The following is a 14,024-nucleotide window of genomic DNA, read 5'->3' as shown; positions in this document are numbered from 1 at the left end:
GTTTACACCTGTATTTAGCATCGTCCACCGATCGACCAAAATGCATCTTAATCCCAGGTGTGAAGAGGGCCAGAGAGAAGTAGCTTCAGCTACAGTGTTCTTAATGTTTAATTAAATCATGTGTGTTTAACTTTGACAACCCTACTTTATACATATCTGCCTAACGACTGTGGCAAACAGTTCAAACAGAGGTTTGAGTTCTTCACCTCCTGTGATTTCCTCTGGTCTCTGAGCTTCCAGCAGCTCTAGGAAGTTTTTCTCCAGCGCAGTTAACGACTGAACCTTGGTCTCAACGGCAGATCTGACAGAATCCAGAGCGCGCAGGGCTCGATTCTCCTCACGCAGGGCGCAGTTCTCCGCTGCATACCGCATCATCCGTGGGTGGTGTTCCACCTGACAAAAAGAAAAATATTTTTAAGAAAATGTTTGCATAGTTGGATAACTACTACTAGAAATGACTAGAGAAGGACTACACGCCTGCGCACATATATATATATTCAAAGTGCATACCTTTGGACTGAGAACGTAATGCGGATGTGTGCGACGTCTGCGTTTTCGCGGGTTTGCATTTTTGAGGTTTGACCAGAGATAATGGATAATTGTTTGCACCTTCGAAACTATTTCAGGGAGTGCGTTCTCGGGACACCAGGCACTGTTTTGTGCGGATGGGCGGCCGGAGCGGGGTTTTCCTGTTAGAACGGTGTTGTGTTCGCGGCCCCTAAGTTAATAACTAATGATCTTCGCAACGGAAGTGAATCAATCAATCAAAACTAACTTTAGCTGGACAATAACTTTATCCTAGAGCTGTTGTAAAGCCTAAACAATCTGTTACGGTAATTTCCTATTATCACTGTCAAAGGTGATTTGAAACAATCCATATTGTTAAAAGTGCTATATAAATGGAGGTGACTTGACTTGACTAGGAATATATTAGCAGGTCAACACCAAAACTGAAAGGCATTAAAGGTGTTAAACACCAGTTCATTCAATGAATTACAGATTGAACATAGTAGCTGAAACCATTAATTTACAATTCTTTCTAAGGCCTGCTTTAATCGTGTATGTCTACTGACTTAATATGCATGGTTAATATTTAAAAAGAGTGTGTACCGATCACACTACATGTGTACCGTGCCTGAGTCCAACCGAACTGTGCTCTGGACCAACTCTTCCAAGCGGGCCAGGGACGGTTAAGCGAACCGTGACTGGGCACAGTACGGTGCGATCCCACTAGTCAAACGAACTCTTGTTAGAGTGTACTCAATGAAGGCATTCTGAACCATACCTGAGCACGTTTGAACCCCAAAGTCAGCTCTTTCCCCCCAAAATGCCCCAGTGAATAACAAAGAATAAAGAAACAAAAAGGAGTATGTCTATCTGCAATGGCTCCAGACATGCGACTAAAACAATATTTCATACTGACTGGAACATTTTGTTGACAGTAAAAAATCTATTAAAAAAAACACACTAAAAAACATTGGTGAACAGACATAAGTGTCTCCATTCTAGGAATCCATTGTTTCACAATCTTATTTGTATTTGTGGCAGAAATTTGTGTTTAGTGTAAAAGCTTTTTTGTTATCAGTCTAATAAAATGTAGATATCTAATATCAGCACATGCCTAAATATTGGAATCTGAAGATTTATGTTATGTTCTGTTCATTTCATTTTTCCACTCCGCTTTGACTGTTGGATCAAACACATGCTGATCCACGCTATCATTCTGGGCTATGCTGTTGACTCAAACACCACTGTTATGCAGTCTGTCTACCTGATCTCGAAGCAGACGGATCTCTTCCTGCAGCTCCTGGTTTTGCTGCTCAGGATCTGATCTCTGGCCTGTCTGAAGTTCTTTCTTTAGCTCTGCGATGTAATCATCTCTGAACTTCATGATCATGCGGTTTGACTGGATGAATTTCTCCTTCTGAGCCCAGGCAGCTTCCAGCTGAGACACCTTCTGCTGAAGAGCCTGTAAGAAAGACAGCAGCAGAGGCGACTGTGGTTAAGACTGAGCATAATGGGAAGAAAACGCAAGTCAAACATGACGATGAGTAAATTACAGAATTTACATTTTTGGTCATATATACTGTATTTAAATTACTTTTAACTTTTATATTAAAATGATTGATTTCCTAATTGTTTTGGTGTACCAAATGTACCTCATGTCATTGTGTACCATTACTAAATCATGGGCACAGATAAGTTCTCAATAGAAAAATAAAATAATAATAATGAAATCAATAAAAAAGCACCTTCTTCTCCTCCTGTCCTTTCTTCCAGAAGCTCATAGCCTGAATGAACTGTGTCTTATAGGAAACTTCAGGGTCAGAGTCTGCGGCAACACAAACACCAGTTTAAATAACGAATGAATGAATGAATGAATGTGCGCACTGTAGTTGTAGTTTCTGACACCATGTCTAGGCAGATAGATTGTCTGTGTGAGCTCTGTAATGTGTGTATACCTGTTTGCTGGTCTGTTGGCGTAAGCTCTACAATGCGCCCTTGAGAAAGAGCATTTGCAAGCTGCTCCTTTAGTTTTCTCACTTCTGCTTGCAGTTGTCTGACATTACCCTGAGTGTCCTCATTTACCATAGCCTACAGAGACACAAACACACAGATCAGCCTTCACATCTCTTCAAGAATACGGAGAAGATCATGAATGTTCGGATGAATAATTCTGCTGTTCAACCTTATTTTTGATGAGTTTGGCTCTCTGAGCGAATTGCAGAGTGGACAACGTCTCTCCAAAGCACCTGGAACCCGGATGAACGTTTGCGATGATGTACGTCTTTGCATTTCCGCCCAGAGAGTCCTGACAAAATGAACAGCAGTCAGCCACGATTCACTCATCTACATTCATTCAGAGTAACGTTCTCAAAGCACCCTCACCCTGAGCAGGAAGGTCAGTTTCGAGTCTCTATAACAAATATGACGGTTTTTCCCATTGGAGACATCCATCAGGGCCATGATCACCTGACCGAGACACATCAGTGACCGGTTTATGCTGCTTGCCTCCTAAAGCATACAAATCAAAGGTTACAGTTAATTTTTAAAGTAATAACAGTGGAGTAACAGAATGTCTTTATTGCAACACAGCAGGTGTTTTAAAACTTTTCATTTGGTGGGCACTAAAATTGAATAGTATGTAAAAGTTGAATTAGTGTAAAGTTTATAAAATATATATTTAAAGAGCTTAACTTTTACAATTCGTACTTAACTTTGTCACACTAAGAAAGACTACATTGCTACTTTTGTTAGACAAACCGAAATAAATTGGGCTGCACTTATGTATGACCACAGCCATGTTAATGAAGTAAAGCAACAGAAACACTACAAATTCATTATAACAGTGTTATGAGTTGATTTCGTCAATTACAATAGGACTGCATGATTGCCCTATGATGACATACTGAGGTAGAATTAAAACATTAACTCCTCATATTGCTGTTGCCAGTGTATCAAGGGGAAACTAAATTACATGAAAGTGGATTTTTAGTCCACATTAGCTGTGATAGAGTATTGCACTTATTTGAAACAGATTCAAGTTGAATATTATTGTAATACAATACTGCAGAGTAGTAATATTTATAATAATAATAATGTGTTCCTGATGACCTGAAACTAAATCCCTTATTTTGTTTGAAAACAGAACAGATTGACAACCACTGCTTTAAAGTATTTTTGAGGGGTAAATGTTCAACATAAGCACCTTGAGCCGTGAACCCTCTGAATGCGTGTCCCTCTGTCTCTCTGAGCCGGCAAGATCCACCAGGTTGAGCTGAGAGGTCCTGATGTTGACCACTTCATGTCCAGTTTCCTTCGATTCCAACGTCATGGTGAACACTGCATGTGAACGAGAGGATTCGCGGTTCATTGAGGTGGAAGCCACTCGCCGGTTCCGCCATCCCATCGACAACACCTGCAAACACAAACATTCAGAAACATCACAAGGTCACAATAGAACTGGCAAAATAGTATAAATAAAGATAATATACAACCAGATTCCCACAGTTTGGGAAAACCTGAAAATGTGAGATTGCTTAATCAAATTTAAATAGCCACGGTATTTGTATGAAATGTAGAATGTAAATTGTTCTAGTTGTGCAAAAGTTCTAAAATATTTTTATCAGGTAGACATTTTGTAAAAAGTCTTATCCAGTAAATATCGAATGACTGGAAAAGTCATTGGTTAAAAAAAAAACGGGACCCTGAAGAACATTCAGCTCTTAAAAAGAAAATGTTTGTTCATTATACATTAAAAATATCGTTATACATCATAATTAAGTAAAAATAGAATTAGCAACTTGATGAGTAGAACTCTGTTAGATGGAATCCAGCCGTCACACTGTAGGGTATTTAAAAAAGTTGGTTTGACAAAAAGCCTGAAAAGAGTCTTGCGGTTTGAAAGCTATTAATGTCTGTTGCTAGTGTTGTTTTTTGACAACTACTCGAGGTCAACATGTGCGAGACCTGATAGGCCTCTGCAGCAGATGCAGCGTATTTCTCCACAGCTCCTTCTACAAAGACGCCCCTCTTGATGTCCTCTCGCAGGAACAGGCTGGTGGACACACTGTCCAACAGGTCATAAATCTGCTCGTTGTAGATCTCTATAAACGAACACTTGCAGAGGAAGCTCTTCGTCCCACCAGACTGCACAGAAAACAGAAAGAATTAATAAACACCACAAAGCACAACACCAAATAAATAATTTACTGTACCCACTGATTAAGAAATGTAAAAACGTCAATGCTTCTCTAATCTATAATTAAGGAAAAGAATACAAAACACTAGTCATTGTGTCATTTCAGACGTGTTCAAATGAACACTAATAACTCTAGGGGTGTAACGATACCCTCGTGTCACAATTCGACACCACGATACGATATTATTGTGATACTCCAAGACATATGGTAAAAAGTTAACAAAAAATGTACTGTTGATTAAAATGCGACATTCGGAATTACATTGAAAATGAATAGGCTTGGACTTGTTGCTGGAAACGCAATTCAAAGGACAATAGAGACACCAGAATAAAAATATTCATTATTCTGAAGCTGAAAATACAGAATTATTTTAGATGAATATGCTTGCAGTCTGCCACTGACTAGATATATTTAAAACAATGTAGGCCACTTTTTACTGGTAACATCAGAAATTTGGCATTATCAGGACACACAAATATTCCCCCATTGCATTATTATACATTATATTCAACATTATATATAGTAGTTTAATGTAGTAGCCTACTGACACGAAAACTCTGAAAACGTGAATTTTTTCTCACACAGTAATTTGAATTTTGGGTTAACTTCACACGATACATGTTGCATTTTTGTATTGCGATATATTGTGACACGATATATTGTTACACCCCTACTAAGACATTAAAAATACATAGTATTGTGACACACTGAGGGGCGAAAGAGAAGAAGAAATGTTGTATCAACAATGTATTGCAACATTTATAAAATATTTTGTTTTGTTCTCCTACAAAAGCTGATTGAACATGCACTTGTCATGACAACAGTTCATCGTAGCTCTAATTACGCATTTTCTTCTTCACACAGAACAAATCACACATCAGAGATCCCTATTTTACTGTGATGTACTGCCCAATTCAGTGGAAGAACACAGACATTCTAGAATAACTAAATAAACATCATATAAATTTCACAAATTTCCAAGTTTTGAGCTGGTTCTGTATGAGCGGTTCTTGAGAGTCCCATGCACACATCATTTAAACAGCAAGATACCTCAATGAGTGTGCACTTAATTGGCAACATTAAATTAATCTAGAATTATTTTACATTTATTGAAACTTGTCTCACCCGTTCCACCTCTCGATTGATGAGGAAGAAGAGGTATTCAAAACTACGAGGAATCACACCACGCAGCTCATCGGAAAAATTATCCAGCTCTGAGGGACCTGCAGACACAAAACACACACACCTGTCTGTATGCTTACAGTGCTCCCAACAAAGTAAATGGAAACTCCTGGAAAAGTCACACTTGAAACATATAATTGACAACACATTAGATAACAAAAAACGTCATCTGATCAAACAACTGTTCTCACAGCTTTACTGTTCTGAGACATTTTTAAATGACCGGTGTCAGCTGTTGTGATTTGTGTGCATGAATGCAGTCGGTTCCCTTCAAGTTCACTCATAATTCATATTCTAATCACATCAAACTCATATGAACTAGCATTTGACAACTACAAAATAAGATACAAAAACTACAAAAAATAGCTTGAGCTTACGGTATCTTCTAAACAAATGCCACTTGTTTTGATATTTTTGTTATACATTGCAATGTTATAAAAACATTTGGTAACACTTTACAATAAGGTTCATTATTTAACATTAGTTAAATACCTTAGTTAACAAACTAAGAATGAACAATACTTCAGCATTTATTAATCTTAGTTGATTAATTTAAACATTTTATTGAATACTTTATCGAATACTTTATTAAAATCAAAGGTTGTATTTGTAAACATTAGTTAATGCACTGTGAACTAACATGAACACCTGGATTTTAATTAACTAGCATTAACAAGGATTAACTAATATAGTAACAAATGTATTGCTCATTGTTAGTTCATGTTAGTTAATGCATTAACTAATGAACCTTATTGTAAAGTGAGTGTTACCAACCATTTTTAATTGTAGCTCAAGTGTCTAAATACTTTTTGGGAGCTACTTCATGTTTGCTATGCATGTCAAAAAGCGAACTAGTTTGCAAACTGACACGAGATCTCAGCACTTACCCAGCATGGTGAAGGTCTTTCCTGAGCCCGTCTGTCCACTGAAAAACAAAAACAACGTCATGAATTGACAAGGCTCTAACATTTTTAAAACGGGAACCACACAGGAACTCACTAGGCAAAAATGGTGCCGTTGTATCCGTTCATGCACGACTCCACGATGTTTTTAGCCACGCTGGAGAACACCTCCTCCTGAGAGACACAAAGAGCAGTGGATGAGATGTTCCTCGACTGATCTTCAGCCAGAGAAGACACTTCTGAAGCCCTGTCTCACCTGGCTTGTGTTCATGTCAGCCACATGGTCGTAAGTGAAGGTCCGAGGCTCTGGTTTGCAGTGCAGTCTGACAGTGTGCGGTGAGCTCACGGTCAGGCACAGACTGTGATCGCCGTCTGTTGTTAACCCAGAGCCTTGAGTCAGTGGCCGTACCCGCACAAACACCTTGATGGCATCTCCATCACTGCATGAGGACGTTAGAGGAGGAAATGAGTCTCGGACGGTAGAACACACATCTGTTTGATCCACATTCAGTATAAAGGGATGCAACCATGCAAATTTGTACTCTTTAAATACTATTCTATTCTCTAAATTGTATTCTTTTACTTCTTTAAAAAGAGAAACCATTCTGTATTCCAACGCATTCATGAACTACAACCAAGAGAAACCATTCTGTATTCCAACGCATTCATGAACTACAACCATCAAAGTTGAGATCTGTGCTCAAAAGCGGAGCGACCAGCGAAGATAAGGGGAAGAAAAGCGCAATTAATTTGTTTCTACCAGAAAAATGTCAACCGACAAGCATGATAAACTCTGAATGTTCTCAGTTACCTGATAGAATCACAAAAAGGGAACAAACTCGGTGGCAGTGCTGGGTAGATTACTTAGATTACTAATAGTAGTTAGTTGCTGATTCCAAATTACATGACAAAAATTGTAGTTAGTAATGTAATCTACAGGGTGGGCCATTTATATGGATACACCGTGGTGGCATGGGAGTGGTTGGTGATATTGAGGTCCTGTTTGTGGCACATTAGTATATGTCATGGTCACCACCCATCTTGAGGAGTTTGCCCCCTCACATGTACTGGTGTGCCACAAACGGGACTTTGGTGTCACCAGCCATTCCCATGTTGTTGCGGTGTATCCATATAAATGGCCCACCCTGTAGATTGCTCACTTTAGGTAATGTATTCTGACTCCTTTTTGATTACTTTTGACCTAACTCGTTTATCACATTGATCTGGAGAGGATAATCTTGTACATTATTGATATAAAAATACAAAGAGAAAGAAAATATATTCCAATCTTTATCAACAACAGGAATGATATAATATATAAAATAAAATAAATGAAACCAATCAAAATAAAACATTTACTAAAATAATTATTATTATTTTTTTCCCTGCATGTCATGTGACCATTAACCAACATCAGAGAACCATGAACTTCATTTTATTATTATTATTGACTTATTTGTATTATTGACCTATTAACTTAAAGGGTTAGTTCACCCAAAAATGAAAATTCTGTCAGTAATTACTCACCCTCATGTTGTTCCAACCGCGTAAGACCTTCGTTCATCTTCGGAACACAAATTAAGATATTTTTGATGAAATCTGAGAGGTGATCACTTCTCCGTAGGCTGCTAGGTGGCCCAAACTTGCTGGCCCAGAAAAGTTATTAAAGAGATCGTTAATATAGTCCAAGTGACTACAGTGGCTCAATCTTAAGTATATCAAGCGACGAGAATACTTTTTGTGCGCAAAAACAAACAAAAATAACGACTTTATTCCACTATTCATTTCCTTCTCTCTGGGCCTCGTAGTGTTTTTGCGCAGCGCGTCTGTGTTACACGTCACCACGTAGGCTCACTATTGGCCGACGCTGGTCATGTGTGTGACGCGCAGCGCAAAAACACTACGTGAACCGACTAGAGGCCCAGAGAGAAGGAAGTGAATAGTGGAATAAAGTCGTTATTTATGTTTGTTTTTGCGCACAAAAAGTATTCTCGTCGCTTGATATACTTAAGATTGAGCCACTGTAGTCACTTGGACTATATTAACGATCTCTTTAATAACTTTTCTGGGCCAGCAAGTTTGGGCCACCTAGCAGCCTACGGAGAAGTGATCACCTCTCAGATTTCATCAAAAATATCTTAATTTGTGTTCCGAAGATGAACGAAGGTCTTACGCGGTTGGAACAACATGAGGGTGAGTAATTACTGATAGAATTTTCATTTTTGGGTGAACTAACCCTTTAAAATATAAGGGCTTCCTTCCAGTAAATGTATTAGGGCAAAGAGGTTCAGCTAACAAAAAAGTTGAAGAATCCCTGTATTGCATGCAGACATGAAATGATGATCATTTGAACATTTTAAAATACATGGTTAAATAACTCACTGAAAGATCATTCAAATAATAATTAATGTGCTCATCAGGAGCTGATCAGATATGCAATGTTGGGAAAACACTTCCTACAAAGAAATGATCAAATGCTGTTGTCAGTTTTCAGTGACAGTGGCTGGTCTGTGAACCTGGAAGACCTTCTGAACGGATAAACAGTATAGGCTTTTTAAAAAATTTTTTAGAAAGACATTTTTTAAACATAACAAAGAAGTAGAATCAATGCATAGCATAATTTAATATTATTTTAAGAATAACATGTAACCATTTACTCAATAGAAAAGTATGATTACGAGTTTTTAAAAAGTGTAATGTAATCAGATTAATTACTCAATTTTGGGGATCTGATTACGTAATCCATTTTAACATGTAATCAGTTACTACCCAGCACTGCTCGGTGTAGATAATGGTATAAAACATTAGCTAACATCTCTTTCATTCTTTAACGTGAGCTCAGTGCTAGCACAGTCAGCAGTGTTTACTATCTTTTGGTTATGTGTATATTTATGTACCTGTTGATGTTCGATTCCGCGGTTGCTGAAAGGAAACATAAAAGATAAAACACAAATATAACAAAACTATAGTAAACATGGTGCTAATATTAACGACAACAAAGCTCGTCAGTAAACATTGACGTGTAACGTTACTCGACCCCAACAGTAACGTTAAATATCTTCTGTTTATTCGATGTAATAAACATTAAACATGTAGTAAACATTTCGGCTATTTGCTTTAATATCATATGCGAAGATTGAGATCGCTACATTAACTCATAGCATGAGTAAATAATCCTCACCTTTGCCTTTAAGATTCATGATTCATTCCTATTTTTATTTTTTTCTCTCTCTCACTGTATTCGTAAAGGATCAATACAAAATTTGGCGCCTTCTTGTTCTTCTTCTTCTTCTTCTTCTTCTTCTTTGTGTTTTAAGGGCAGCTCGTAACCTGGATGTCGCGCTACTGCCCTCTTCTGGAGTCATGAACTCCTGCATTCTTCACTGCACTTGCATATTTTCCCCATCAGTTCTGTTTTAATTATGACATTTTTCAAAGTGCTCATTATCTTGTCCGATTCTGCCAAATTCCAGTTTTTCAAGCGTCAACTTGACGTTTTCTTAAAAATCTTAATTTGTGTTTATGAAGAAATAACAGATGGTGAACAATGAACATACATTGGTCGCCTGAGGAACTATGATGAAATTAAAATGAAGTTTACTAGTTATATTCTCAGTGAATTACTTGAACCATTTTTTATACTGCAATTATACTTGTAAGTTTTCTTTAAGCAAAATTCTTTAAGCAAATACTTATACTATTTAAAATATTTTGCCCTATATTCACTGAAAAAAAAACCTGAGTATGTTCAATACAAATATCCATAAGCCAATAACATGACAGAAAACATTTTACTACTTTTTTTTATTCAATGTCAAAATTGTAAATTCATTAACAGTTTACTAAAATGCATACAATATAGTTCACCCAAATGCCTGGCATTCAGCTCTTTGCTTCTCTAAAGACATAATCCGTGGTGATGATCTTTACAATCTGACTTCAGCTGAACAGCCAAAATGCATTATTTTCCGGTTATCACTGTAAATATGCTTTAAACAATCCGTATTGTATAAAGTGCTATATAAATGAAGAAAATACTAGCTGAGAAGTCGTCGTCTCCTCCTCCTCCTTATAGACACAATTATGTTTGTACTGAACAATCAATATTTTATCCCCTAGCCGAAAAATGTCTGCATTTTTACATTTAAAACGTTCCTTATAAATCGATGATTTTAAGCCATTTTACTCATCAGGACCAAAAACGTCCCCACAAGAACAAGAATTTAAAATATTACATCTTTGTTGGGGCCTTTTGTTCCAATAACATAGGGTTTACTAACCATATGCACACATTCAAAACCACAGTAGTGCCATTTTGCAGTTTTAACTGAACAACAATCTCTGCAAATGCTTTAGCAATACAAATGTAAGAATATTTGTCATGCCAAAAAAAAAAAAACACCGTAAAACTGAAACTGAGAGGGCAAATCAGCCCTAAAAGGGCAACAGTGACAGAAAAATAAAGTGTATATGAAGTCAGTGCAAGTCACAAAATGTTTGTGTGTGTGTGTGTGCATTGTGCAATTGTCACAAAAAGACTCATTTTTGTACCACTTCGAAAAAAGATATATGCAGTAGTCAACATTTGAAGTGGATCAAAAAAGTTCGATAAAGCCAGTTCGTAACGGTAATAAATTGTTTAAGAGAGCGAAAACTAACTCTTTAGATACATTTGTGGTGGCTCTTAAAAGAGCCGTTGTGGGTTGACGCAGACGCGGGTTTAAGCGCGCTCTCCGCGGATGCGGCGGGCCAGCTGAATATCTTTGGGCATGATGGTGACCCTCTTGGCGTGGATGGCGCACAGATTGGTGTCCTCGAACAGACCGACCAAATAAGCCTCGCTGGACTCCTGCAGGGCCATGACAGCGGAGCTCTGGAAGCGCAGGTCCGTCTTGAAGTCCTGAGCGATTTCTCTCACCAGCCGCTGGAAGGGCAGTTTGCGGATCAGCAGCTCGGTGGACTTCTGATAGCGGCGGATCTCCCGCAGAGCCACGGTCCCGGGCCGGTAGCGGTGAGGCTTCTTGACGCCGCCGGTGGCCGGAGCGCTCTTACGGGCGGCTTTAGTAGCGAGCTGCTTCCTCGGGGCTTTACCACCGGTGGATTTACGAGCGGTCTGCTTGGTTCTTGCCATTGCTGCGGTCTTTCTCTCTGTCCTGCTTGCGCTGGAAGGAAATGTTGCTATATGTTATACACCCGCTTTTAAAGCATTATACCGCCAAAAGCTCATAGTGTCGTGACTGGCTGGTGTGACGTGTGCTTATGACTGCTAGCCAATGACTGCGTGTTCCCTCTTTTCAAACAAGCGGAGGGTTTCCCGCTCAATGTGCTTTGTTCCCTTTACTACTTTGCTCATGAAACAACCCATATGCTTATTTTTTGGTATTTATTTGTTCTTAAGCGTTTATTTTATTCGTAATGGTTGTGCAGTTCTCGGATTTTAACAGAATACCTTACCATTAAGCACAGCAAACATGACACAAACGATATCCATCAAACAAATATAACTCAGGGTTATGTTCATAGACATTAACACTTTGTTCCTGCTACTGCTATTTTTTTATCGTTAATTTTCTAATCACCCCCGGCTTTATAAATATTAGAAACAGAATGTGCTCTCTATGAGATGAAATGGGTGGCTCTTAAAAGAGCCTTTGGTCTTAATGTAACAGACACGAGTCGTTTATTTAGATTTGGAGGGTTTCTCGGTCTTCTTGGGCAGCAACACGGCCTGGATGTTGGGCAGCACGCCGCCCTGAGCGATGGTCACTCGGCCCAAAAGTTTGTTAAGCTCCTCGTCGTTGCGCACTGCCAGCTGCAGGTGGCGGGGGATGATGCGGGTCTTCTTGTTGTCCCGAGCGGCGTTTCCAGCCAGCTCCAGAATCTCAGCGGTGAGATACTCGAGCACCGCCGCCAGATAAACAGGAGCTCCGGCACCGACACGCTCGCCGTAGTTTCCTTTGCGAAGAAGCCTGTGAACACGGCCGACGGGAAACTGCAGGCCCGCCCTAGAGGAGCGAGTCTTAGCCTTCGCTCTGGCTTTACCACCGGTTTTGCCTCTTCCACTCATTTTATTTTCTTAATTTCAAGTATTGAAATCTTCTAAGCCTAAGTAAAGAGAATGAATAACCGTTTCTCCATTTACTGCCTTTAAAGGGGAATGCAGGTCGCCCATTGGTTTAGAGTCTATAAAGATTCAAACCAATCACTGGCCTTCGCTCCAAAGCTCAACCCCCTATAGAGACAGAGCGTATTTAGGCCACGCCCACACACCCAGGGGGAAAACAAACCAACCGTCCCCATTGACTTTGCATTGCGAGAGGCTGCCTCCTTGTCATTCCTTGCTTCTAACAAAAGACAGAAAAATGCCTAAAAGCTGCTGTGTGACAAGGTGTACAGCAAAGAAGCTAAAAAAAAAACAGAAAAAAGTTTTTATTAGCTCTCGACCCCAAAAAACGAGTGTTTAAGGACATAAAAGTGGATACAGGCAGTTGAGACAGAGCGTCACGTGTCTCATTACTCTGAGAACTAACGTACGTCCGCTGGAGGAGACCGTAATCGGCAACACAGGATAGTTTATCTTACAGAAATATAATATATAAAACTGATATTTGGCTCAGCAGTGACCAAATGTTTAACTTACTGCACACGTAGTGTATTTTTAGTGCATACTGAGTGTCAGGATCCCACAATTTACCCATTCGTTCCAGCCTGTATCCACTTTTATGTCCTCAAACGCTCGTTTTTTGGGGTCGACAGCTTATGAAAACTTATTTCTGGGTTTCTTAGCTTGTTTGCTGTACACCTTGTCACATAGCAGCTTTTAGGCATTATTCTGTCTTTTCTTACATTTACATTTAGTCATTTAGCAGACGCTTTTATCCAAAGCGACTTACAGATTAGGACTAAGTTAAGCGAGTCATCATGAAGAGGCAAAAACAACGCAAGAAGTGCTCAAAATACGAAGTTCAGGCATTATTCAGAGTAGCATAAGCCCGATAAGCGAGGTATTTAAAGGGAAAGGGAAGGTTTTTATTTTATTTTAATTTTTTTTATAAGAGGTTAAGTGCTCACGGAAGAGATGGGTTTTCAGTTGTCTTTTGAATGTTAACAGGGATTCTGCATTCCGGATGAGGGTGGGGAGAGCGTTCCACCAGCATGGAACGTACTCGGTTACCTAACGTAACCTCTGTTCTCTCTAGAGAGGGAACGAGTATTGCGTAAGTTTAGCTTACGCTAC

General features: G+C 39.0%; 3 protein-coding genes across 3 annotated transcripts in view; all 3 read right to left on the bottom strand.

Annotated features, from left to right (window-relative positions):
* The window catches only part of kif15 (kinesin family member 15), a 36,739-nt gene extending 26,637 nt beyond the window's left edge, over nucleotides 1-10,102 (bottom strand). The window contains exons 1-14 of the mRNA XM_082160410.1: nucleotides 9,969-10,102; nucleotides 9,685-9,709; nucleotides 7,044-7,227; nucleotides 6,885-6,961; nucleotides 6,773-6,810; nucleotides 5,829-5,926; nucleotides 4,471-4,650; nucleotides 3,710-3,919; nucleotides 2,890-3,015; nucleotides 2,690-2,812; nucleotides 2,463-2,595; nucleotides 2,253-2,332; nucleotides 1,772-1,969; nucleotides 207-393 (exon numbers count right to left, since the gene is read on the bottom strand). Of these exons, the coding sequence (XP_082016536.1) occupies nucleotides 207-393; nucleotides 1,772-1,969; nucleotides 2,253-2,332; nucleotides 2,463-2,595; nucleotides 2,690-2,812; nucleotides 2,890-3,015; nucleotides 3,710-3,919; nucleotides 4,471-4,650; nucleotides 5,829-5,926; nucleotides 6,773-6,810; nucleotides 6,885-6,961; nucleotides 7,044-7,227; nucleotides 9,685-9,709; nucleotides 9,969-9,987 (1,678 nt within the window). The 5' untranslated portion in view covers nucleotides 9,988-10,102. The remainder of the gene's footprint in view (nucleotides 1-206; nucleotides 394-1,771; nucleotides 1,970-2,252; nucleotides 2,333-2,462; nucleotides 2,596-2,689; nucleotides 2,813-2,889; nucleotides 3,016-3,709; nucleotides 3,920-4,470; nucleotides 4,651-5,828; nucleotides 5,927-6,772; nucleotides 6,811-6,884; nucleotides 6,962-7,043; nucleotides 7,228-9,684; nucleotides 9,710-9,968) is intronic.
* Nucleotides 10,103-11,466: 1,364 nt separating this feature from the next.
* Nucleotides 11,467-11,971, bottom strand: LOC309490312 (histone H3.2-like). The gene has a single exon (XM_082159407.1). The coding sequence runs from the start codon at nucleotides 11,916-11,918 to the stop codon at nucleotides 11,508-11,510; it is 411 nt and encodes a 136-aa protein (XP_082015533.1). The 5' UTR covers nucleotides 11,919-11,971; the 3' UTR covers nucleotides 11,467-11,507.
* A 449-nt stretch (nucleotides 11,972-12,420) lies between these two features.
* Nucleotides 12,421-12,910, bottom strand: LOC309490313 (histone H2A-like). The gene has a single exon (XM_082159408.1). The coding sequence runs from the start codon at nucleotides 12,852-12,854 to the stop codon at nucleotides 12,468-12,470; it is 387 nt and encodes a 128-aa protein (XP_082015534.1). The 5' UTR covers nucleotides 12,855-12,910; the 3' UTR covers nucleotides 12,421-12,467.
* Between the last annotated feature and the right edge of the window lie 1,114 nt (nucleotides 12,911-14,024).

This window comes from Leuciscus leuciscus (assembly GCF_965113295.1).
Source record: "Leuciscus leuciscus genome assembly, chromosome: 25".
Lineage (NCBI taxonomy): Eukaryota > Metazoa > Chordata > Actinopteri > Cypriniformes > Leuciscidae > Leuciscus > Leuciscus leuciscus.
This window is presented reverse-complemented; position numbering and strand designations above follow the sequence as displayed.